The sequence below is a fragment of the Athene noctua genome, chromosome 3, assembly GCF_965140245.1.
Source record: "Athene noctua chromosome 3, bAthNoc1.hap1.1, whole genome shotgun sequence".
Taxonomy (NCBI): domain Eukaryota; kingdom Metazoa; phylum Chordata; class Aves; order Strigiformes; family Strigidae; genus Athene; species Athene noctua.
In genome coordinates, this window is record NC_134039.1 from 12,962,249 (window position 1) to 12,986,938 (window position 24,690).

Below are 24,690 nucleotides of genomic sequence, written 5' to 3' on the forward strand. Positions count from 1 at the left end.
AGTGAGAGCATGCCTCTCTCTCTCTCAAGATCTGTTTCAAAATCAAGATTTTGCTGGTGGAATTTATGGGGTCTTTATACCTTTTTCATTTTGACGCTACTCTCATTGGTCTCCAGTTTCTGCACCTTAGGTATTTGTTTAAAGAAAATGTAGCACAGCCTAAGTCATTGCCCTTTGTATTTCTGCATTAAAAGTCTGCCTTAATTCTACTGAATTTATTCCTGCTCTTACAGTGGAAAACCATAGCAGCCTAACACACTTAACTCATTTCAAAGGCTCTACTCTTTTCAGCCATTCCTGTCTGGTGGGGTGGAAATCACAGTGCAACAGCAAGCTTTGAAACAGGCCTACCACCACCAAGACTCAAAGTGGCAGTGACACACAGCAGTACTGCTTGATGACAAACACATGCGGTTCTTTAACTTCGAGAACAAGAACCACTGCATGCTTCAAAGTGAGAGATCAACAGAAACCACTTGTCAGGATGCACTTGACTACCTTACAGCTAGACAGAACAGCCTCCACCAAAGCAAGTCAGATTTGTGTATTCTCAGCCTCCCCCATAACCTGTACAGAAGTGAGGTGTAGAAGCAGCAGCATCCACCCTTGTGCCACACATACATCCACTCAGAAAGTCAAGCATGCCATTTCAGACTGCTTACAAAGGAAAACTGCTTGCATGTGCTGTCTGGTAAGTTTATTACACTTTTCCACCTTACCAGAACACATCTTTGTTAAGTTTATGTTTGAATGCAGCTCTACAATAGGATTGTGTTCGCTACATAGGAGAGAAAATGCTAGTTCTGCTTCAAAGCCTTTAATTTTTATTGTTTCTCCCTGTATATGTTTTAAGTGTCATTTGCGTTCAAATCATTTTCTCCCTCTGCTACTTGCCTCTGGAAAAAAAAAAAAAACACAAAACAAACCAAAGAGGGTTTTCGGGGTTTTAGACTGTTCAGTTAGACATTTCTTAGTTGTATCCCTCAGCATCTCAATGTGTTTCCAGTAGTTTACTTCCAACTTTATGTATTTCTGATCATAAGCTTGAAGAAGCATGTGGATTCTCAGGAAGTTGCCTGTTGCAGTGCTTGGACTTGCTGTCCAAACAGCATTATAACAGGAATATATCAATAGAATATGTACAGGAATTTACTTTTCAAGATAAATAAAATTAGTATTATAGTGCAGAACTTACTTCTGAGAAAGCAAGCCACATCTGTTCCCACTAATGGCCCCACAGATTCCTTCAACAGCTCAACTGTCCCAGCTGTCTGTTCAGAATGTGTTCTTTACATTATAGGGTCTTTGCTGGAAAAGTTATAACCAAGTTAACATTCTGTATTAGTGTGACAATTCTGCAGGAGTTAGGAGTGACATAAATGTCTTTACAGAAACACACAAAAATAATCAATCACGCTGAAACACAAGCTTCAAACTTAAAAGAACAGGCAGACTTGTTTCCTTTTTTTTTTTTTTATTTGGGAAAAGTGCTTCTTACAAAAGGCAGCTGCAAAACAATACGTTATAGACCTCATAACAATTTCTCATTCCATTTAAAAGTGAAAGGAGAGGCAGTCTAGGGGACAAGAGCAGCAGGAGAACAGATCACGGGGCATCCACGAGTCAATAAAAAACAGCAATAACGTAATGCAAGGTTAAAATTCCTGTGCTGGGGCTTTGGTGGCAAAGTAATTTCTCAATGCAAATTACAGCCAGAAACTGCATGACTGCCTTTGTAAGCAGTAACTCACATAAACTGAACAGCTTTACCAGGCAACCTGCCCAACTCAGATGCCGAGAGGCACGTGTACCTCAAACCAGCCAAGAGGCACAGCAATTTCCTAGCAAAGCGCACAGCTTAAGCGGTTACAGCAAGTTCTAAAACTTACAGAGCAATAAAGCTAAAGGGGCCTCTCTGGTATTCCTCTGACCCCACCTTGGCTAACCGGATTTCTGCTCCTGGACAACCCTAATCATACACATGAAAGAGAGCTGGTGTATTAGGGAGTGTCATCTATTAAGTTAAGCGATAGTCAAGATCACTGCCACAGACTGGGCTGAGACCACTAAACCAGTTTCATGTCCAATTGGAGGCTAGACTTCATGCACCAAGAGGGGATGAAAGATGGTTTTGTTATTTTTAACTTACACAGAGTCTCCCCATCCTTGAGGTCCAACTCTACATTTATCTGTATATACACATAGAGAGTTCTCCTTTCACAAAGACATTTTCCTTTCATGCTAAACACAGTAAAAACCCAGAACGTTCACACCTGGTTCTGGTTACACAGTAGTAATAGTAATGTGCAAGTAAACAAGAGACCAAAATCACAAATGAAGACGTGTACATGAGGGGGCTGGAACGGAGCTGATGCCAGAAAGAATTTGTATCTGGCCTGAAGTCAGCAATATTGGTACAGAGACAGAAAAGAGGCCATCAGCCAATTTACATCCCCACTGCATGGCCACTGCTCATTTTTGTATCTGGGCTCTTCAAAATGAGTGTGGAAGTCCTGTAAACACTTTAACCCTGGAACTGGGTGAACTCTGTTGGTTACACAGATGAAGCAACAAATCTAAGCTAACTGTTTGACAGTTAAACTCATTTTTACAAAAACTAACAATTTAAAGATTTATTTCTTGTTATTGGTTTAAACAGAGGAAAAACAACACTCCTGGGGTGGGAGAGGGTGGGAAGAGACAGACCCTGGGTAAAAGTTATTACAACAGCACCTGGAATTGATCGGCCTGCCTAGGAGAAACACAGGCACTGCCACAACACCACAGGTAATAGCTACTGCCTGAAGCCAAGACAACAGTCCACACTCCACTGACAGGTGCTATAGATCCAAGTCGTAATAATCTTCCAGCTCATCATGAAACAAGTCCCACTCGTCCTCAGAATCTGTTAGCTCATCATCACCTCCTGCTGCCAACAGCATAAGCAACATCTCACCAAGCTCAAAGGTCACCACCTCATCCTCATCGGTCTCGAACGGATCACCGTTCTCCCGCTCCTCGATGAACTCCCAGAACCGATTCCTCCGCTGGGCCTGCAAGTGGAACACAAGTATTTCCCCAGGTGACCAAGTGGTATGAGTCTTCCCAGAGGCTGACCAGGAGCAACCCCCAGCATACTTTCTGACATGCAAAAAGCAGTGTTTCTCTTTCAGGGAGATATTGACCTCCAGTAGAATTTACCCTTACACACCTCTATTAATGCTACCCAGTATTTCTACTTCAGTATGTTGGTGTACTAGGAAAGCTTTTAAAAATTCACTCTTTGCATCTTGGCCTCCAACATTCCCAAACTTTACACCACCACCTCCTTCACATTCACCATTACAGAGGTCTATCGGAAGTGAAAAAAACAAGAGTCAACATTTCCCTGTCCTCTTCTCTAGGCAGCTGATTTAATGCACACCCCTCTTGCGCTCACTCTGAAAAGAAAGGACAAAACACAGCAGCACTGACCCGGTATCTACTTGATGCTCCCACTTTGGGTCTCTGTGGCTCCTCTCGGCGACCATCGGGATATGCATGTTTGTAAAAACAGTTCCCTCCAAACGGACAGCTCCCACGGCCTTCGTCAAAATACCTGCATGGCTTGTTGCTGGAAAGGAAAATATCGCAACCCTTACTCACAGCAGACCCCAACCAGACTTCAGAATTGCTTTTACCTGTAGTCCAAAAGGATCTCAGGTACCATTTGCAGCTGAAGGTATTTTGTCAGTATAACCCCTACGCGCAGAAATGACGTACTACACAACGTGTGTGGGTTGATGCATGCACAGGGACACTGATAGCTTGCAGCACACAAGCTCGTTCTACCTTGTGGCTACACCACCAGCGTTTTGTGTATAGAAGGGAAAGACTGAGGTCAAAGAACACAGGAATAGCTTCGTGACTGTGTGGCTGCATGCATCTGTGAGCAGACAGGTAAGGACGCACTTCACACGTGCTGGTGGAAAGGAGGTGTGAGAGCGCTTTACATCAACACCCTTCTTCTCCAGGTGTGCTTTTATCTCTGCTGGCTCAACTTGACAAAAGGCTGCAGGGCTCATACCTCATTGCCTCCTTGTATTTCTGAATGAGTTTCTGCTTCTCTTCCTTCTCCTCCACCCAGTACTCACTTGGAATGACAAAGTTAGATGTGATCCGACATTCTGGGCAGGACCTGGGGAATGAACAGACTGCGCTGCAAAATTCCACATTACAGGGCGTTCTCTCTCCTATATAAGTCATGGTATATATCCATCTTTAAAAGATGTATTGTACCCACATACTTGCTGTATGGGCTTTTCAATCTAAATTCTCTTACACATGAAGATAACCTAAACTCTCTTCAAGAGCTCAATGGCAATGGCAGCGATCAGCTTGTCTCAGAAAAGCTTGAAAAAACACTTCACACAGACTCCTTTTTCTTTAGAATTAAATAAATTTATTTTGATTTTATTTCTGTATTTATTTGATTGGAACTCTGTCTTTTTAGAACAGCCTTTAAATGGAGAAATGTTTTGCCAACTGATTAATGAACTAGGGCAGTAACGAATTAAGCAGCATACATTCTGAACTGGTTAATCTGTTCTCAGATTCCTGGCTGGGTGTCCAAGACGTAAACAGTAACCATTGGACAACATGCTACTAAATAAATCAAAGTTATTTTCTACCATTAAGTGAGTTTCACAAACTTACTCCATATTAACCAAATCAGAGTGTAAATGTTATCCCTAACAAGTATTTCACTTCCAAACTAAAGTTAGTATGCATTAAATGCAGTCTCTGTGCAGTCTGCATCTGGAAGTCTGTTGCAAGTTGTCACAAGTTACTAAGTTCTTCCATAGCAACAAAGCACAATCGAAATGGGAAAGTGCCTCACTTTATAATCTTGCTCTCAAATTGTTTAGCACTCCTCCACTTGCGGATGCACTTGAGACAGTAAGTGTGGCTGCAGTTGGAGAGGATCCCAAAGCGGCGCTCACTAGGATTAGCTTTCTCATACACCACCTCCATGCATATCCCGCACACCATGTCTTTACTACGCTGGACGGCAAATGAAAGCTCCATGTCCTTCTCGTGAGCTTCAATGCAAGACTGAAAAGGAGAGACAAAGAAAACGGCTACAGAGACAACTGGTCACCTGGGCAACTCTAAGCAGGTTTTTAAGCTCAGTTTTACTCTGCTGTTTTGCATAATGAATGGAGTATGATTAAGCTGAAAAATCTTTATCCTAAGAAAAGTTTGCTCAGGTAGTGGGGATCAATTCACAGTCCAAATTCCTTTCTTCAGACACCACTTTTAGATGTGAGAAGAGCAATCTAAGAGACCATCCAGTTTTACTAGACAAAGAACAAAGCTTTAGTATCTTTAAGCAGACTGCTCTCCCAGCACAGATAAGGAAACCCAGGTGCTTCTAAGTATGGCCCTGACAGGAAGCAGTCCAGTTTACAACAGCAATTTCGTTCACTGCCTAACCTGCATGCATCTTCAAATGAAAGGGAATTAGTGACAAGTGATTGTGGAGAGAGAGGAAGCAATAACTTAAAGCTGTTTAACACCAGACAGTTGTTTGCTTACCTTTATGTGCTCGGATCTCTGCGCAGCATCAATTGGATGCAAGACCTGCAGTCCACACATATCACACACATCCCCATGGATATACACGCAGTTTTCTCCATAACGACATTCTCCTACTGCAGCGTAGGGGCACAGCTCCTTCTTTATCTCCACATCTATTTGCTCCTTTTCATATTCTTCCTCAATCACCATTTCCTGCAAGGGTGCTTCAGCACAGGAAGGAGCAGCTGGGAACAAAATTAAGGAGAGTAAGCAGTACACTCAAATTTAGAGCACTGGGAGTGAGAACACATTGTTTTAATGCAAAGTAATCTTTGGGTAACCCTGCTTGAGCTATCCAATGAGAGTAATAGCAGCAACCAGTTCATTTCAGTCCAACTTTCACATACCCTCAACCTGAATTAACAGTTATTTTCCCACTCAAGAAAGCACAGACAATTTCTTCACCCTTCAACCCAGACAAGACTAAAGCTATCAAGGTTACAGGGGTCAGATTCAGACCCAATAGGTTAAATCCAGAGTAGGAAAATCTCACTGGTCCTCAGCAGCTTAAGTACATTTTTATACAAAGTCTCATTCAGCAACAAGTTAAATAAGGTTACAAATGTCTCACTGCTTTAAGAATCAATTCCACATGGGCTAAAGTTAACAGGCTATTCCCCCCCCCCCCCCCCCAATTACACAGCTGAAGCAATAACAATGTATCCAGCACAACAAAATGCTACTGTGGAAACACCACCACCAGCAGTTCCTTATGTGCAGGTTCATTAGCAGGTGGTTGTCCAGCCTGAACAGACTTTCACTTCTTAGGCTTCCATGCATCTGTATGAATGATACAAAAGTGTGTCCACACCTCTCACCAAACTAACTTTATTCTAGGTATTTGCCAAAAACCCTGTCCTAAACAGATATCCAGTCTATCAGACACAAACCTAAGCTTTAAGAAGCTGAAATTCAGGGCCATTTCACTGCATTCTAGGCTAGCCATCAGTTTTGCAAAATTCTAAGTAAATTCCATTACCTAATTCTAATTGAACTGAAATCTGTATCAGTTCTCATTTAGACAGCTTCTGCTTAACACTTCTCCTTGTACCTCCTGAACACATGCTTGTCTCTGCCAGCATAAGGCAAACAGCCTTTTGAGATCATTACATAAGTAGGATGATAAACTAAGTTAAAGACAAAAGCAGTCAGTTTGAAACTGAAGATAATAAACACAGGACAACAAAACATTACCATATTCAGAATAAACACCAGGAAGAACAGCAACTGGACTTCATTTACATAACCAGTAGCTGTTAGAAGAATGAAGTCATCTATGCTGTAAGAAAGTATAACTTTTATAAGCTGTTCAAGCACTAGATTTGGAGAAGTAAGTGAAAACTATCAAGTGCATATTTGGCTCAGTACAAGTCAAGGACACACTCCCTCCTCAAAAAGAAAAGAATCAGAGGCTGCACACTAGCAGAGTTTTCATCCCCATGGAGCAAAGAGACACAATAAGCTTGTACCAGCCTGCTACCTTTTGGACATACAGAGAAAAAAGATAAAGTAGGTCCCCAAGAGCTCAGTTTTGGGGGATAAGCAAATACTGAAGATTAGCACAGGACAACATTAGCTCTCAAAATAAGTTCAAGTCTGCTTCCTGAACCATCTCTGACTTTAGAGGTCACTCACACTGATCTTGGATCTATCTGTTTGCTAGAAACAAACTTTTCAAAAGCAAATGACCGACAGAATAACAAGTCAACTGTCAATCTCATTTTTCACCAAGAGATTCTCAACCAAAAACATCATTACCTCTCCTTCCCTGCAAGTTCCAGTGAACTGTTACCAAGAAAAGTAACAAGTAACCATACACTAGGCTCTACTTTTCTGAGTAGCTGAACATAATATGAATATTTGTACCTAATTGAACCACCCCCTCCCACCCCCCTGCTTGAAATCCATGGTCTCCACTTCTACAAGTAACAAAAATCACAACTACCAGTCAGTTTTTATTTCCTCAACTGTCATTTTTGCCAGTGTTTTTTCCAGTCAATGTTATTACAGATATTTTTACCTGGTTGATTCACATGACTTGTGACATCTTGTATGACCCTTACTTAAGAAGGAGTTTGCTAGATCATAGTATGGATGGCCAGAAGCCTACCAGACAGACAAATGCAGGTGAGATTCAAAGGAATCAAGTGATACAGTACTTCTTTTAATGGGGCTGGCAAGATGATCTTTGCTTAAGGTAATCCTGAATCCCTGGTAAATGTGTACTTTGAAAGAAAAGATACATTTGGAGCTTCTCTTAATAGAAAAATTTCCCAGTCTCCTGCACTCCTCAATTATATCTTTTGTCAAAACTTTATTCAGTAAAGGTTTTATTCATTAAAAAAACAACCAAAAAACCCAAAGAACTCACCCCCCCCCCCCACGCTTATTATTTAAAGTCCTTTAAGAATAAAGGCTTTAAAGTCTTACCCTTCCAGAGACTGACTTAGAAACCCATTTATTTATTATGCTGGTCCACTGAAGGAGAGAGCAGAGCTTCACATCTTAGCACATACACAAAAAAGTAGAGTTGTTACTTAATACAAACCACCAACAACCGCTTAAGTCAACAAGCACAAAACAGCTACTAAAATCCAGCCCAGCACTATCCTTGCACAAAAAAGTACAACTATTTCCTTAGTGACAAGACATCTAGACAAGATACAGATCTATGAATGTCAGCCTTTAATACTGGCTCTAGGTACTTCTACAGTGAGAGAGGGTGGGAGAGGGACAAACATGCTAAAAGTGACATTAGTTTTCCAGTCCCACTCTTCCATGCTGTCCCAGAACTTCCCCTCAGTGAGAGTTGTATTTCTACGAAACAAAAATTAAGTTAGTATTTCCACTTTTGAATAGCTCAGCTTCCACAACCTAAAGCCTTGCGTGCCTATCTCCTGTATCTACTGCACTGTTCCTGCTACAGTTTTGCTTCCTCTTTAAAAGCAAAATTAGAGAAACTCAGACTTCATTGCCTCAGTGGTTGCAAATCCAGTATCCCTCAGAGTAATATTCACGGCTTTCAAAACCACTGCTCTCCAGTAGGTGGACCCAACCCCTATTTTCTCACTGCCCATTTCAGTCACCAGGGTTACATTTGTACTAGTGAAAAAACTCGTCCATTACCTTCAATTCACACACCACCTGCTTTCACTGTAGGATACACTTTCTAGCATCAAATACATTCATCCTGGAGCAGCAGGAAACAGCCATCCAATTCAGAGTGCTTCCTATATTTCTGCCTTTCTACTTTCCCTCAACTATTCCGTAACACCTAGCAGCAGAAAAAATACAGAAATGTGGTACATCTGTACAAATAAGTGAGTATCTGAAGGACTGTCACTATTTTCTTTGCTAGGCCCTGAGACCAGCTTCAAGAAAACAGGTTTAGTCTCAAATCAGAGCATCATCTGCATTAACAGAATGTCTTGACTCCCTAGTAAGATATGAGCATTACAGCCCAAGCTACTCACAGTTAAACTGTCAACCCTGAATCTTCTGCATTCTTAAGACAATTTAAAACATGCAGGCTTCCAGCTAATCTTGAGAAATAGGTTCCATTTTCAAGTTTCCAAGTACCTGTACATTTCTCCAGGTATTTGACAAGAATAACCTTTAAATCATACACTGTGAAACACACTGTACACATTCTCCTGATCACTACAGCAAGATTCTTCATTTTTGTAGCTTCAGAAAAGCAAAGTTTTTTAAATGCAGCTTTTAAGAAGTCACCATGGGAATTAGTATCATGTAGCACTGTTCAGAACAGCAACAGCCAAGCATGCCTGGACATTAAAATAAATTTCAAGCGACAGAGAATTTGGAACAAGAATCAGAGAAGAGACTGTTACTTAACTTACTCTGTGGCAGGCTTATTTTTCATGGAAATTTGTTGCTAACCCCCCCTAGAAAAAGGAGCTGCTTCAGGAAAACCAAGTTAAAGGTATACTGAAATGTTTTTACACTTCAGGAATTTAGGAGAAAGCACCAGCTCTCCTATAAGGAGCAGATGTATTTAGAAGATCTCTGGCTGTTCAAACTAGCAATTAATTGATTCCAGTGGAGGGCCACCCAGCCATTAAGGGGGATGAAGCCCATGAAGAGAGACTGAATAAACTGGACTTAAGTTTAAGGAACAATCTTATTTCTACCTTAACCAACAACAAACAAAAAACCAAAAACCAGAGCCAAACTCTTCTCAGATGTGTACAAGACAAGAGACAGAAGGCAAGCTGAGGCAGGGAAAAATCCAATAACATACTAGCAAAGGGTTTTTCCTTCTGAAAGAAGCCAAACACTGCAAAGGCTGCCCAGAGGCTACGGTGTTTTGAACATCTGTGAGGATGGGGATTCAACTAAGCAAAGCCCCTGGCAACCTGACGTAGCTGACCCTGCTTGGAGCAGGAAATGAACTAGATGAAATATGGAAGTCCCTTCCAATCTATTCTGTTCTGATTAAACGATAAAAAAAAGACTCCTTTGTCTCAATGAACACAGGAGCTGTACTTTTTATGACAGTAAGGTGACCTATTAACAGGTAGAAGACAAGTTTTCATTCCTTTGGACTACACACAAATCACAGATACACCAAATAATTCCATAATCAAGCTTCTCAACAACACTAACAAAATATTAATGTTGGTTGACCATTCCTTTTCTCTTCACCCTTCCTCAAATCAGATCAGAGCAGGCTCCAGCAGCACCCTGTACCATTGAGAACGCAATTCTCTTTCCAGATCTGAGAATGAGTAGTGCTGTGGAGACAAAGTAGTATAATCTGAGCACTGTATGACAACTTCAAATTCTCCTGGACACAGGTGTCCATTTTGGATTCAAAAATCATTTGAGTACTCATGGCCATAAGCCTTCAGTTTTAGAGAGCCAATTATTAGAAAATACGCAAAAGCAAACACCTTCAGCCTACTTTTCACTTAAATTTTAAGTCTTTGTGATATCTTTCTGCAGAGAAAGCAGATGACAAGTATGCTGCCGAAACAGTCTGGTCCCATATGATGAGCTTCTCAACATGAGCCATCACAGTATTAGAAAGTCAAGTCTCAAAGGTAACCGGAATAAACAATTTTCAGCCTCTGGTCTGAATTGCCATGGGATCCATGAAAGCAAGCATTAGGCATCAATTTGTTCTACAGGAATCTGTACCTCCACTAGAAAACCTTTAAAGGACTGCAAAAAAAAAAAAACCCAAACAGAACAAAAAATCCCCCCAAAACAAAGGCAGATTATATGTTTTCTAAATAGTGGTATTAACTGCATCACCAGTATTTTCTTCTCCCATCACATAAACTAAACTTCAATTGAGATTCCCCTAGTGATCTGAAGCCATTAATAAGAGAAGCTAGTTACACAGAGACTGTCTTCAAGTACACCTGGTTTCAGAACATCAGCACAGCAGTAGTAACAGACATGGAACAGTCCGAACATTCACATCAGAAAATTCAAGCCTAAGTTAAGGACAAATCACTTGAAGCAGTAATATGAATGGCTGTACTCAACAAAACCAAAAGCATTAAAATAAATGCACTACACAAATTGTTGAGCCGTGACAGAAATCTGCTGTTATCCCACGATCAGCTTACCACGTCCACAGTATGGCTGCCCAGGAACAAACTCTACAGCATTCACCCAGTCTTCAGCACCTACTCCTGCAGCTGCCAGATCTATATCTTCATCTTCTATCTCAGCAATAATTTCTTCAACTGTTTCAGGGAGCGATGCAAAGTCTGAGGACATTGAGGGATAAATTTCTGCATCTGGATTCATGTCAGTCATATCAGTCATTTCTTCCTCTTTCAGTGGCTTGGTATGTTCGTATCTAAAAAGTTGAAACACATCAAGTCAACACTTCACAAAAAAAATACTCCGTAAAGCAGCCCAAGGTATTGGAAATAACTGATTAAGATGCAAACATGCTTATCTGGAAGGAGGACCTAGAAACAGCTTGGAAGACAACGCCACTGATCACCCTTTCTAGAGACACGCTTCCACTTGTGTAATCTGTCATCACCACTTAGCAAACAGAAGGCACTCCATGATTTTGGAGGAAACAGAGCAGCATGCAAAATCCTTACTTAACCTACACAAAATGAATTATGTCCAAAGCTGGTCATATACCCATTATGCATGTATAGTATTACTGAATGAGATAAATTAGTTCATTTAGCTTTAAAAAGGCTATGGTCAGATACTACTGTCTTCAGCTACCTCGTGGGAAAGCCACAGGAAAGATGCAGCCAGAGTCTCCTCAGAGGTGCAGTGATGACAGCCAGTAAACACAAGTTCAAAATAAGAAGTTATAATTAGGTATTAGGAAAAAAATTCACTGTGAGAGCAGTCAAACACTGGAACGGGTGCCCAGAGAGGCTGCATATTCCTCATCTTCGGAGATAATCAAAACTTGACTGGACAATGCTTTGGGCAACATGACCTAAGCTGGCTCTGCCTTCAGCATGGCTCCAGAGATCCCCACCAACATAAGTGATTGTTTTTCTGTATCTGAGCGTCTTGCCTTGCTCAGATTTTATATTGAATTTTAGTAGTTATTTCTAATGTCTCTTTCAACTGTGGAAAATGATGCTCAGAACACTCTGATCCCTACCACCCACAAACAGGGAAAACATCCTTTCCCTCAAAAAAATCTGTATTCCAGCAATTAGTAGACAACAAGAGAAAATAAATTACAGGTGTACCTTTGAAGTTGTGGATATTTGCTGACTAATTTCAAGAAAAAAAAGGGAGGGATTTTTTTGAGATTGTACAAAACTTTTAGGCAACTATGATTCATTTACCTTGTGTCAGACTGAAAACAACAAAGTGTCACAGTAATCACATATAAAAGAGATACTCCCAACCAAATGTCAGCTTTCAAATCCTAAGGAAGCTATGAAGCACAAATTTAAAAATCAAGCCTTCTGACCTCTACACCACTGGTCTCCCAAGTGGTATGCATGCAGCCTAGGGGGCGTGCAAGACAAGCCACTGGGGTGCACGAAGAAAATACTAGAACTTGCCGTTGGATTTTTTTTTTTCTCTAAAAAGATAAGAAATTAAGTTTTACTAATATTTAACATACAGATTGACAGCAGTATCCTCACTCAGTTCATGTCAGAGGGTATCGTGCATGGTATGCACAAGGTGTCCTGAAGGAGGAGTGGGTGTTCCACCATACAGCAGGGCTGACAATGGCACCCTCACTTGTTTGCTCACTTTCAGTATATTTCAAAACACTGAAGTTTGTTTGTGCCCAATTAAATGGATTGACAGATTATATTATCTTGTTTTACCTAAACTAACTCTGACAAAAGGAACAAGTGGCTTAAAAAGATTCCTGCAAATAAACTGTGAACTGCAGACAGTACTGATAAAGTGAGCACAAGCCAATGACAAGAAAATGTCAGAATTAACACTTCTACTCCTACCATGAGCTCTTCATTACACCACCTAAAGACAATGCCAATCTAAGCAGATCTGACAAGAATTGGGGGAGGGGATAAATAAGGTATTACCAAGATAATCTGAAATATGGATTTACATCCAGTATTCTTAACGATGAGCCTTGTCCCAAGTGTATAATGTACCTTCAGATAGCTAGTGATAGTATGAAGCTATATCACAATTAGCAAGACATTTAAAATTTAAACATCCAGAACAGGAAGACAAGCCTCTACAATATTTTTCAGAGATGTTTCAAGTCATGCAATACTCAATCCAGTACTTCACTAAACTTCATAATAAATGTTTAGAAGCCTCTTTCAAGGCTTCTTCCATAACCAAAAGACAAAAAGCCACGTACCATTAGACCACTTGCTCTTCCTGCTGTGGTAAAAATGACTGAAATAACACACGAAAAACAATATGGTGACAAACTAAAACACATTCCTTTGTCAACAAATACTGTTGGGAAACTCAGAAAACATTGGTGAAGATGTGAAGAAACAAGTATTAGAACAATTTTTTCAGTGTTGGAAGTTTGCTGTACAGTTGGATGAAAGCCTCTAACATGTCTCATAATTGCTAGATTCTGTTTCAGTAATGAAATACACAAACAAATACTTTTTGTGAACTACGGAAAAGATGTATCAGAATAGATATATTCTCAACAAATCACTTTTTCAATAAAGACAAAAAAATGTGTTGGACGAAATGTATTCCAAAAAGTAAATTACTTCTTTAATAAAACCAATGTTTTATGGAAAAACTGTGCAAGTATAACCCTGATGGAGCCATTGCTTTGACTGGAATAAAAAAAGGATTCCAGAGTAAGGTTATAGAGATAGCACAACACCAGAAATCCATTCAATGCATCCTTCATAAGCAAGATATTGTAGCAGAGATGGAGCTAGAAGCGCAAAGAGTGCTACAGACCGTCATCAATACAGTCAATTTTATAAAAACAAGACCTTTGAATAATCAAATCTTTACAGCACTTTGAGATGAAGAACAATCATGAAAATCTTCAGTACCACACAGATGTTTTCAGGTTCTCTCATGGTAAAGTGCTTAAAAGTTGTCAAAAGATGAGATATGCATTTTTACTTCACAGAGACAAGTGTTCCAAATTTGCTGACCTTTTTAGTGATGACAAGTCACTGTCAGTAGTATGCTACCTAGAAGACGCTTTTAAAACATTAAAACACACTCAATCTGTTCTTTCAAGGTAAAGACAATGTTTAAAGAACAAGTCCTTTTTGAAAGAAATTCACTGTGTGGAGACAACATTTTGAAAATGGCTGTTCCAAAACATTTCCACCATTATGCATTTTGTTGCTAAAAGTGATGCAAGCATGTCTACTATAAAAAAACTCTCATATCTTGTATACTTAAAAACCCTTGGAAACAGAATTCTAACATATTTTAAAAATCTTCTGAGCAAAGAGTTTTAGTGAGGTTTGGACCCATTTGTTAAAAATAAAAATGCAACACCTTCTAATTAGTCTGCAAGAACAGCTGGTTGACATAGGGAAGATGGAAATATACTAGCTAAATTTTAAGAAAAATCTTTGCATAACTGGTGGATGGGATTGAAAAAATGAGTATCACACACTTGTAAGTGCAGCCAACAATATGCTTCTTCCTTTTGGATGTACATTATCTTTGTGAAAGATCTTTTTCAGTTATGACAGCCATTAAAACTAAGTACTAAAATGAACTGAACTTAGAACAAGATCTTCAAATCACTGTATTAAAAAATGTTAAACTAAGATTTTAAATAATGAAGCATATCCAGTCAACATCACTATCAAAAAATATTACTACTAGTAATGCTTTTAGAGAAAAAAATGTGTTTGGACTCTTAAAGGTTTTATAAAATAAAATAGTTTATCTTTATTATAAAATTCTGATTTTGGTCTGGTTTATAAAGTACATAATGTGTTAGTGCAGTAGTAGATATATATATAATCTATAAATATACATAACAGGTGAGTGCTCAAAAATTTTTCACTGATGGGGTGCATGATCAGAAGTTTGAAGAGAACTGATCTACATGATCAAGAAAGCAACACTGACAGATAGAAGGCTACAGAGAGGCTTAATTTTGTTTTCTTCTACATAGTAACCATATATTAAACATGAAAATAAAGCTAACTATCAACTACCGTATGAAGTCACGATGCAAATATTTAATCATGCATTAGAACTGCAACAAGACAGAATGTTAAAATAAAGTGAACTTAAGATGATGCAAACATCCCTAAAACTCTGTAAAGCTTTGTTACACTAGGAAAGCTTCCATTTCCTTTCTTCACACTTTTCTTTTTAATAATTTCAAGAGTATAGATTAAGTCATACTATGTTTTCATAATGCAGGGCCATTTTGTACAGGCAATATTTTAGAACCCACACAACTATACTCCAGTTACTTCTCCAAAATGGCAGTTCAAGCAGAGTAGTAATTCCTGAAGAGAGACATACAGTCAGGGGAAAAAAAAAAATAAATCTTACCTGTTCAGGCTTTTATGATCACTTACTAAACATAACTCAGTTTCATCAGTGCAGCTAATTTGAACACAGTCTCAGTTTTCAATTAATTCATGTACTCATGTTATTAACAAAAAACCCACACATGCTGACAACTAGTACTTTCACACAAAGCAGTTCTCATTTTGCCTTTGCTATTTATTTCCATAGTAAAGCAAACACTATAGTATTTAGCAAGAGAAAGCAGCTTGTGAAAAAAATCTATTTTTATAAATTTCTGAACTTGCAATGAAAGAGTGAAAACACTTTAAGATTTATTGCCTGATAGCTCTCTACTCGGGGACTCAGAGCGAAATTACTCCCTTACAGGCTGGTCAACAGCCTTTCTTTACCTGCAACGATCTCCATAAGCACAGCATCCTCGCTGGTAATACCTGCACACCATGACAGACTGACCAGTGGAGAGGTCATGGGAGTAGCGGCAGTTGTCTCCTTCCTTGCAAACTCCATGCATAAAATATCTGTAAAACAGAAGATTACTGCGAATTACAGAGATGCACTGAAGCTGTAAATGAAGTATTTGGATGATGAGTTATTCTATAGGTCAAATTATGCTGAACTAAGAACTCTACTAACAACTAATGGGACCACATCCAAGTATAAACATACAAATAGGAATGTCTGAGACAAAAAATGAAGCCTTAGCTATTCCAGTGAACTGCACATTTAGGGACTTACACTTACAAATACCCAAAAAACCCCTGCAAAACAAACTTTTATCTTGGGCCATGACAAAGAGATAAAAGTTTCTTGGATGAAGCAGATAGTGACAAAGTTTTACTTGGTAGCTCCTGAACCCATCAATGCATTTACCAACACTTCAGTTTAGAAAGAAAAGCACTGGCCCCAGATACCAAGCATATTGCAAACTCTGAACTCACTGGAAATATCAACACCTGGTAAAGAAGAAAATTTGTTAGGGTCTAAGGCCTGATACAAATTCTTCACTTGCCTACAAAATACCACAAGAGGGAAGATTAAGAAGCAGATTATACCCTCCTGAACCATTCTTGCTGCTAAAAGGGGCAGTCCTGCCCTCCTCCTGTTACACGCTTTCAGCACTTTGCGATGGTGCTAGCACACCTGCACAGCCAGAAGCAGCAGGTCCTCCAAGCAGCTGACTGCACAGCCACACAGCAGTACAGCCAGCACAGAAACAGGAGGATCATCTTTCAGCAGCGCAAACTAAGATTAGGATAGCTCTTCACAAAACAGCACATTCAAGTCGATATTCCTAACTTAAAATGTGTCAAGCTGTTGAACTGCATGAACTTCTGCATAGGTACTTAAGTCTGCTGTATTTTTAAGAAGTCGGATAAATCTAAGTGAACAATTCACCAAATGACACCAGCAGTGTGTAATCCAGTACTAGGGAGATATTAAAATCTGAGGCGAGTCTTAAGAGGGCTGTTAACCCTCTATGTGCAAAATCAGTGATGTATTCAAGGTACTAAGAACAAATAAATCTAAAGTGGTTTTACAAACCACCAGTTGACACTTGCCATCAGGCTGCAATTCATACTCAAAACAATCACCTGTCTGTACACTGTAGCTGCACAGTAACCAGGCTAAGAAATGTGGTCCTACGTAAGAATAAGTAGTAGAAGACCAAGATGAGGCTCTGCAGGATGTTATCCCCAGAAGGACAAGCACCCTAGTCAGGTTTGCCAGGTGGCTGCAAACAGCCATGCCAGCACACAACAGGAATATAGGGTGTTACAAAAACAAAAAATCCCGCCACACTCCATAAACAGCACTCTCCACTGCGCACAAAAAGGCAGCAAAAACCCCACCACCCCCACACACATCAACACGACAATCCACCCACAAACAAACCCACCTCAGACCCAAAAAAACCCCAACAACCCACAAACTCGTGGAACCAGAACGTAACTGGAATTTCTGGCTTGCCTGAAATGGGAGTCACACCAATAGGGTAAAAACTAATTCAGGTGGTTAAACGTTTCTTCTTGTTAACAACTTACCTCCACCCTTTACTTATTTCCGTACAGCATTGCTTCCCCCATGTGTTGGGACACGCAATTTCATAGCCACCTGCTGACTCAGATCAGGAAATGGCTTCAGATGTAACCTGACATTCCTTTTGCTGCCCCCATGGTTATTTTTAACCTAGATCAGATCACTGTTGAGCCCCACTGCACAGTCACACTGCTACTTAAGCCAGGAAAGTGTTGGGACACCACTATGGCTGAAATAAATGACTAAGAGATAAGCACCAGCCTGAAGTGAGAACTTCTGTTAGAAAGTACTTGGTTGACATAACTTGTCCTAAACACATACACCTCAAAATCAGGCTCTCCCACTGCTTGTTAGACAGAGGAAACATAGCTCTCAGTCCCATTCCTTCTTTCCCAGGGTTAGAAAACCCTCTGCAAATACAGGTTCTGTATAATTCTGAAAGTTGTCACAGTTCATTACATCAAGATGGTAGGCTATAAAGGGAAAAAAGCCAAACCTGAAACACTCACAACTCAATTTAATTCACACGTCACTTTTAAAGGCCTGCAATCCTACGCAGCAAACTCGGCATCATTTGAACAAGAAGGCTGGGGTGGGAGGAAAGAAAAAAGTATTTCTTACCGACTTCCCCCCTCCCCCAAGATCTAAGATTTTTTTTTACTTTAAGGTCACAAAGAATTTAACATTTTACATATGAAATTGCTGTGTTTGGCTAAAATATGCTTTGGTAATGTTGAATAATAAACAGTGCCTTTTTGTGAAAAGTAACAAAACTTCTGTTGGAGAGTATCTTTACTTACACAGTATTCAATTTAACTGTAACTCTATGCAACAGCAGTATCAGCACCTGTTTCTGGTTACAGGAAAGAAGTATCCTTAAAACTGAGAAATACATGAGTTACCTGTCTCACTCAGTGACACATAGAAGGATACCTGAAATTTGCATTCTACCAAGTACCTGGAGAATACATGTAATTTCATCTGAAAAAGCAAAACTGGATCAAGACAAGTATGTAACTGGATTTTTTCAGAGTGCCTATGATTCTGTCATTTGACAAGCACTTATTCTGGCAGCACTCCTCTCTTGTCTTCGCTATTCAGATATACTAGTGTGATTGTGGTGAGGTAGCATGGGGAACCAGACCAGATAATTCCTCAGGGTCCAAACCCAGATCACTCCCCAGTTCGGTTCATTGCATGACTGTACAAAACACAAGTGATACCAAAACATGGAACAACCACACAGAAGCAACAGTTGCCTGCACTGACATTTTATCACTGGAAAACATTTCAACTCTTGTCTAGCCGTGAATGCCTTGATCAAAACACTGTATCCATGGGGTACTTCAAAAAGGTCACAGAAATAAGACTTTTGGATGGGCAAAGCCTGGAGTTGGAAACAAGATCTGGTGGGCATTTTTTTGAGCTATAAAGAAAACACTTGCCCAAGGCCATAAAGCTAATCATGTCTCCAACTCCCTGGAATTCCAATCACTGGAGAGAGATCAGATGTTACAAGTACTACAATTAATTTACTACAATACTTAAAATTTTCAGGTTTATCCAGGTTTCAATGACCTTGATTTCCATGATGCTTTAAAGTATAATAATCTACCGAAGATTTGGTTTCCCACTGCTAGAACATTACTTGTACTACTTGCCATAAGCTAAAGAATTTGTAATGCCTTTATCAAAAAGACACTGCAGTGTTAAACACATATAACTGCAGTCTAAAATCCTGAACACATACTAGCTTCCTTCAGATGATTCTTCTGATATATTGTCTTAACCCCTGTAATCCTATTAGTGAAATCAATACACAATACTTCTTTCCACAGCCTTTGAAGCTTGCAATGGGTCTGCTTATTCAGATGTGGTTTGTCCTTTACTTCAGGTCCACTTAACTCTGCTTTCAGGTAACTCCATTTTGTTTATTAAATTACGGGTCTTGCTGCAACAGAATGTCACACCCGTCATCAGACCTTCTTCAGAACTTGAGACATTGCCATGTCTGGCAGACAGGGAAGCTCAGGATAATAGCCGACTGCAGCCATTAGCCTCTTCAGGTGCCATACAGAGAGGAGTACTCCCAGGGAAGAGGAGGCCGGGCACGCTGTTCTAGCACAGCACGGGGGCGTTCAGCCACACAAGTGGCTGATGAAATCCTACATGAGTTAGTAACCTTGAGAAAAATTAAAAAGTAGGTCTTAATAGCATTTATCTCCTTGTCCCTTCCTTCAGCAAGCAGCTAGTGGGGGGTGGGGGTGGGGTGTGAATCCAGAACAGAGCAGCTAAGAAAAGGGCAATACTATCAGGCTGTGAAGAGTTTTGCCCCCCACACCTTATCACTAGTGCTGCACTGACTTAAGGAGGTATGCGCTACCGATTGAGATTCCTCATATTGAAAGACAGATAAATACCCGACCTAGGTTTTCAGAAAGAACAGCAAAGATACAAAAACGTAGACAACTCTCAAAATGCATCGATTAGTTACTAAGGGTTTTCTTTATGTTCAGTTATTAAGCAAACAACTGAAATGTAATCTGTTTAAGTCAACTTGATGCCCTTAACTACTGCTGCATGACATCTGGAAAATGCGAGTATCGAGCTAACAGTGTCAAGTCTTTGGAAAAAAAAAAAAGTTGGGCTATATTACTGCTCAGTAAAACCACTTATCTGTTTGAAACTGGAAGGACAGAGAAACTTGGTAGAGACCACCATTCTTTTTCTCATTTCAAACATATCAATAACAAAGGGTTAAGAATATTAAATAGTTATGAATTAGTTTTATTCCCCTGCGTTTTATTCCAGATTGAAAGATTATAAATCTTATACCACAGAAGCACTGAAAACTGCTAAACCATAGAAGCACTGTAAGATTGAAAACCTGCATTTCAACTCCATCTCAATTAAATTTGCATCTCAAGCTAATTTACGAATAAGAAATACATTTTCTTGAATGTGAATATGTCCTCCTGAAACCAAACAGAAAAACAGTATTCTTATCACACATTTCCAGAAGCTCAAGTCGGAATTTTTAATTCCGTTTTGAAGTCTGAGGAAAGCTATGCTGCCCACAAATTGAATGGCCCGGTAAAAGTAAACAAGTAAATAAGCAAGCAAACAATGGGGTAACTAGGAGGATTAGTCTAAAAGAACAAAGAATGGAGAGGTTCATGAGGTAGGTCCAAAGCCAAGTTCTCACTGTTGGTTAAGCTCACATTAAAGCACATTAACCATTACAAAAGAGTAGCTTTGACTTCCCATTAGTCCTCAGTGCTTGCAAATAAATGTATTAATCAGCCAGACTCACTGCAGGATACATTAAACAGAGTCACTGCACGACACTGATCAACTTGACTGCTTATGTTCTATGGCACTCCCCGTCTTCAGAAAATTGATTCATTGTGTCTGTTATCGGAAAACACATATATATCTCTCAACCCAATTTACTTAATTGAGCCTTTCGATCTTCAGAAATGATGAGGCAATCTATGCAGAGAGAGCACTAACCTACGCCCCCGCAGCGCACTAAAAAGCTGAGCTAAGCATCATTCCCGGTCATTTCCTCATCACTGGCCTACGCTTAACTGCCAGACATCAAATATTAACCCGGCTATTCACAGGCTAAACTCCTTGGTGTAGATGCACCGAGGGCGCGCTGAGAAACAGCGCCTCTCAGACACGTTAACAGTGCATTAACCAAAACAAGCAGCGACCAGCAGTTACCAGGAACGCTTTAAATACTGCAGGGCATACCTAACAGCACAAAAGAGAGACGCGGCAAGCAAGCAAGCTCCCTGTGAAAGCCCCGCCATGGTTCTCAATACTGCTATTTCAATCTGCAGTTGGCATAAATGGAAAAATACGCAGAGGAGATCGCATCAAGACCTAGAGACTCTTCCTTCCTGCCCATGGGAGGTTCGTTTTTGGTTCCAACTGACTTGGAATGTATTTGTCCAGAAATATATTCTATTTAAACGCAACTTACAATTTTATTTAAAAAAAAAAATACATCGGGAGATGCTTCTCGATGCTAATCTTGGGATTCACCACTTGCTTTCATGTAAAATAATATATACCTATATTCATGAAACTCTTTTATATTCCTTCCAGCCGGCAAACAGACCAGCAATTAAGTTTAAAAATGGTCCATCTGGCAAGCTTTACAACGTGCAGTACGATTTGCATAAACCTATATAAAAAAGTTATCAAAATACAGTTTAAATGAAAATACAAATAGAAAATGACGCAGCATATAGAATCTTAATGCAACACAAGTAGCAGCAATCCTCGCATTTTGCGGCCTATCGTGACTTGTTCCCATTCTCCGGTTTAATAAATAATTCTTGCTACATCAAATGCGAATTCATTTCCATTTTTAAGTTTTGAACCAAACGGAGAAGAACTTCGATGATTTGGTATTTCCTGCTTTCTCGCATTTTCTGGAACGCGGTTACGGGCCTTCCATTCTACAGTCTCCTCCACACTGACCGGGCATATTTTCACACAATAAATACCGGCCTACAGCAGCTCATAAGGAGCCGGCGAGGCCTCCCAACCCGCGGCGCGGCAAGGGGACGGCAGCCGCACGCGATCCGCGCGGCGGAGCCGCAGGGAACACCCTCCCATGAGGCCCGGGCAGAAGAAAGGCCGCAGCCCGCAGCGCCCCCGCCCGCGGGCCCGGCTCCGGCGGGCCAGGCCCGCAGCGCGCTCGACGCCAGCCGGTACTTCCGGCGACGGGCCGCCGCCCTACACCCCACACGACGGGCCGAGGCGGCCGGCTCCCGCCCGGGGCCGCTGCAGGGCGCGGCGCGGCCAGCTGCGCAGTTTGCCGCAGGCCCCCCCCGGGCGCCGGGACGGGCGGGGCGGGGGGGGGGGGCGCTACGGCCGCGTGTACGTGACCATGGGGGGAGGGGAGGGGCGCGGCGCCGAGGGAAACGGCCGCGGGGTGAGGGGGGGGGGGGGGGGGGGGGCAAGGACGGCCCCGACCGCCCCCCCCCTCCAGCTGCGGACAGCGCGTACCTGCAAGTGACCTGCTTGGTCCAGCCGCCTCCTCCCGGCCCCACGACGGGCGGCGGCACCATTGCGAAGTCGAAGGCCGCGGCCGTCGCTCCCGCGGCCGCGGCGGCGGATGTTCCCAGGGCCGCGGCCCCCGCCGTTGTTCCGAGAGCCACCGCCTCCGCCATTGCTGTTTATCCCCCACAGCGGCAGCACCGGAACTTCCGGGAGCACATCCTTCCGGGCGGCGGCGGCGGGGCTGAGTGGAGCAGAGCAGCGCTGGGCGGCACCGGCCGGCGGGGCGGCGGAGGCGCGCGCTAGCCCCGCCCCCTCCTCCCGCCCTCCCGCGCGCGCCCGGCGCCGAGCGGCGGCTCCGATTGGCGGAGGGGAACGTGCGGGCGGGAGCGCGCGGGGGGGGGGGGGGGCGCGCCGGCCGTTGCCGCCGACCGTTACTGCCGCGCGGCCCTGGCGGTTTAATGGCGCGTTGGGACCCGGGCCTCGGGGGCGGTGCCGCCGCTCCGCCCGCCCGCCAGCCAGCCCTGAGGAGCGGCGGCGCTCGCCTGATGGGGTGGCGCCGTCGGAGACGCCCCGCCGCCGGCCCGGGCTGCGCGAGTGGGCTGGCTCAGTCAGCGGCGGGAAACGGGCCGGGCCCTGGAGGGAGGGACGCGTAACGGCAACGTGGCGCCGGCTGCGGGGCGGGGAGTTGGGAGAGGGGGACGAAACGAGCCAGGGGCACCTCAAAAGTCCATGCGGAGAATTGGCACGGGACCACCAGAGAGCTCAGTGCTGCTAATTCAGGGCGAGAAACGTTACCTCCTTCTGCCATAATAAATTCTGGTTGTGAAACGCGCATTTGCCTGATCCGCTTCACGTCCTTGTCTTCTTACTGCCGAGAGGCTTAAACCAAGTACTAGACAGTCCAAAAAGGCAGTGACAAGCAGGCATGTGGGGGCAAGGTGAAGAGAGAAGTCTTGTCAGTGCAATGTTAATTGATATTTTGCATATCTATTAGAAAATAGATTTTAAAAATGAAACATACCTAAGCCATCAGTCACCAGTAAAAACACCGTCCTAAAATGGCAGGACTTTAGGAAGTGTACTAGAAAGGTCAGAAGAGGTAAATATCTTTTCAGGTTGCCTTGAAACAATGACTTAAGTGCCCTTGAGTGACCTGAGAAATGCAGTAATGTGAATGCACTTGCTGGCATCTTCTGGAATATGCAGAGCCCTGACCTGGGCAAACAGAACTCAGAGGGAGGTGAAGTATACATTATGATTGTAAGAGACTTCAAACCAAGGTAAAGGTATGCATCAGAATCATGGACTGCCAAAAGCTGAATTTCACAGGATTTGTGGGACAGAGGTCCGGGGCGCAGAGACATTTAGTTCTTGGGAAGGAACATGGTTGGTTGTATAAGACCAACTTTCACCCAAGAGGAGGAGCTGCCATCAGACAAAAACCTTGATTCAGACTCTCTCTGCAGCATTGATAGTCGGGAGCAGCCACTGCCTCCCTCCTGAGATCAATGCCAACGTTCATAAATTCAGTTCCACAAATCACTGTTACAAGAATGCCAGGATGTTCAATGGAAAACTGAGCTGTCAGAATCAGCAAGACCTTTTTAAAGACCTATTCATAAGAAGAAAGTTACCTCCAGCATCTGGTTCCATCACAGAGCATTTTTCATATAATTTTGAACACTGAAACATAAGTTCAAAAACCACACCAGGTTTGTATGTTCAGTCATGCATTCTGTTAGAAACAACTGGAGGAAAAAATACTTCATTTGAGGGAGAAAAGAAATTAATCAAATACTTTATCATCGAGCCATTAAGATAATGGAAATTTCTTTTGGAACCATTAGAATGATCTGCTGATAAAAGTGCAAAGAATTAAACCTTTAAAGATTTAAAGGTTAAATCACTAAGAAGCAACTTTGTCTGGTCTTTGTATTGGTTAGATTGTTGCCTTACATAGCAGCCCTGGCAAGACAGCTGGTTTCAGGCACCATTGTTCACACAAAGGTAAAGTAAATAAATGGCTAAGTGTGTGCATTCTCTATGGTTCTGCATGTCTCTCTCACATCTCCTAGA

General features: G+C 41.8%; 1 protein-coding gene across 2 annotated transcripts; it reads right to left on the minus strand.

Moving 5' to 3' along the window:
* Positions 1 to 1,456: 1,456 nt before the first annotated feature.
* MKRN1 (makorin ring finger protein 1) lies at positions 1,457 to 22,896 on the minus strand. Of its 2 annotated transcripts, none has more exons than XM_074902001.1 (8): positions 22,621 to 22,896; positions 15,948 to 16,076; positions 11,217 to 11,452; positions 5,578 to 5,804; positions 4,880 to 5,094; positions 4,067 to 4,177; positions 3,499 to 3,613; positions 1,457 to 3,053 (listed from the first exon to the last, which is right to left on the minus strand). In XM_074902001.1, exons 1-8 carry the CDS (start codon positions 22,782 to 22,784, stop codon positions 2,841 to 2,843), a joined length of 1,410 nt encoding a protein of 469 aa, XP_074758102.1. In that variant the 5' UTR covers positions 22,785 to 22,896; the 3' UTR covers positions 1,457 to 2,840. The 2 variants fall into 2 exon arrangements, with proteins under 2 accessions (XP_074758102.1, XP_074758101.1); XM_074902000.1 differs by having other exon boundaries at positions 1,458 to 3,053; positions 3,475 to 3,613; positions 22,621 to 22,883.
* Positions 22,897 to 24,690: the final 1,794 nt, after the last annotated feature.

Excerpts from the sequence above, each read along its gene's own strand:
- MKRN1 (XM_074902000.1), bottom strand. The coding sequence starts at position 22,784 with ATGGCGGAGGCGGTGGCTCTCGGAACAACGGCGGGGGCCGCGGCCCTG. Across the intron at positions 16,077-22,620 it reads ACCAAGCAGGTCACTTGCAG|ATATTTTATGCATGGAGTTT; the intron begins GTACGCGCTGTC and ends TCTGTTTTACAG. Across the intron at positions 5,805-11,216 it reads GCAGCCATACTGTGGACGTG|CTGCTCCTTCCTGTGCTGAA; the intron begins GTAAGCTGATCG and ends TTTTGTTCCCAG.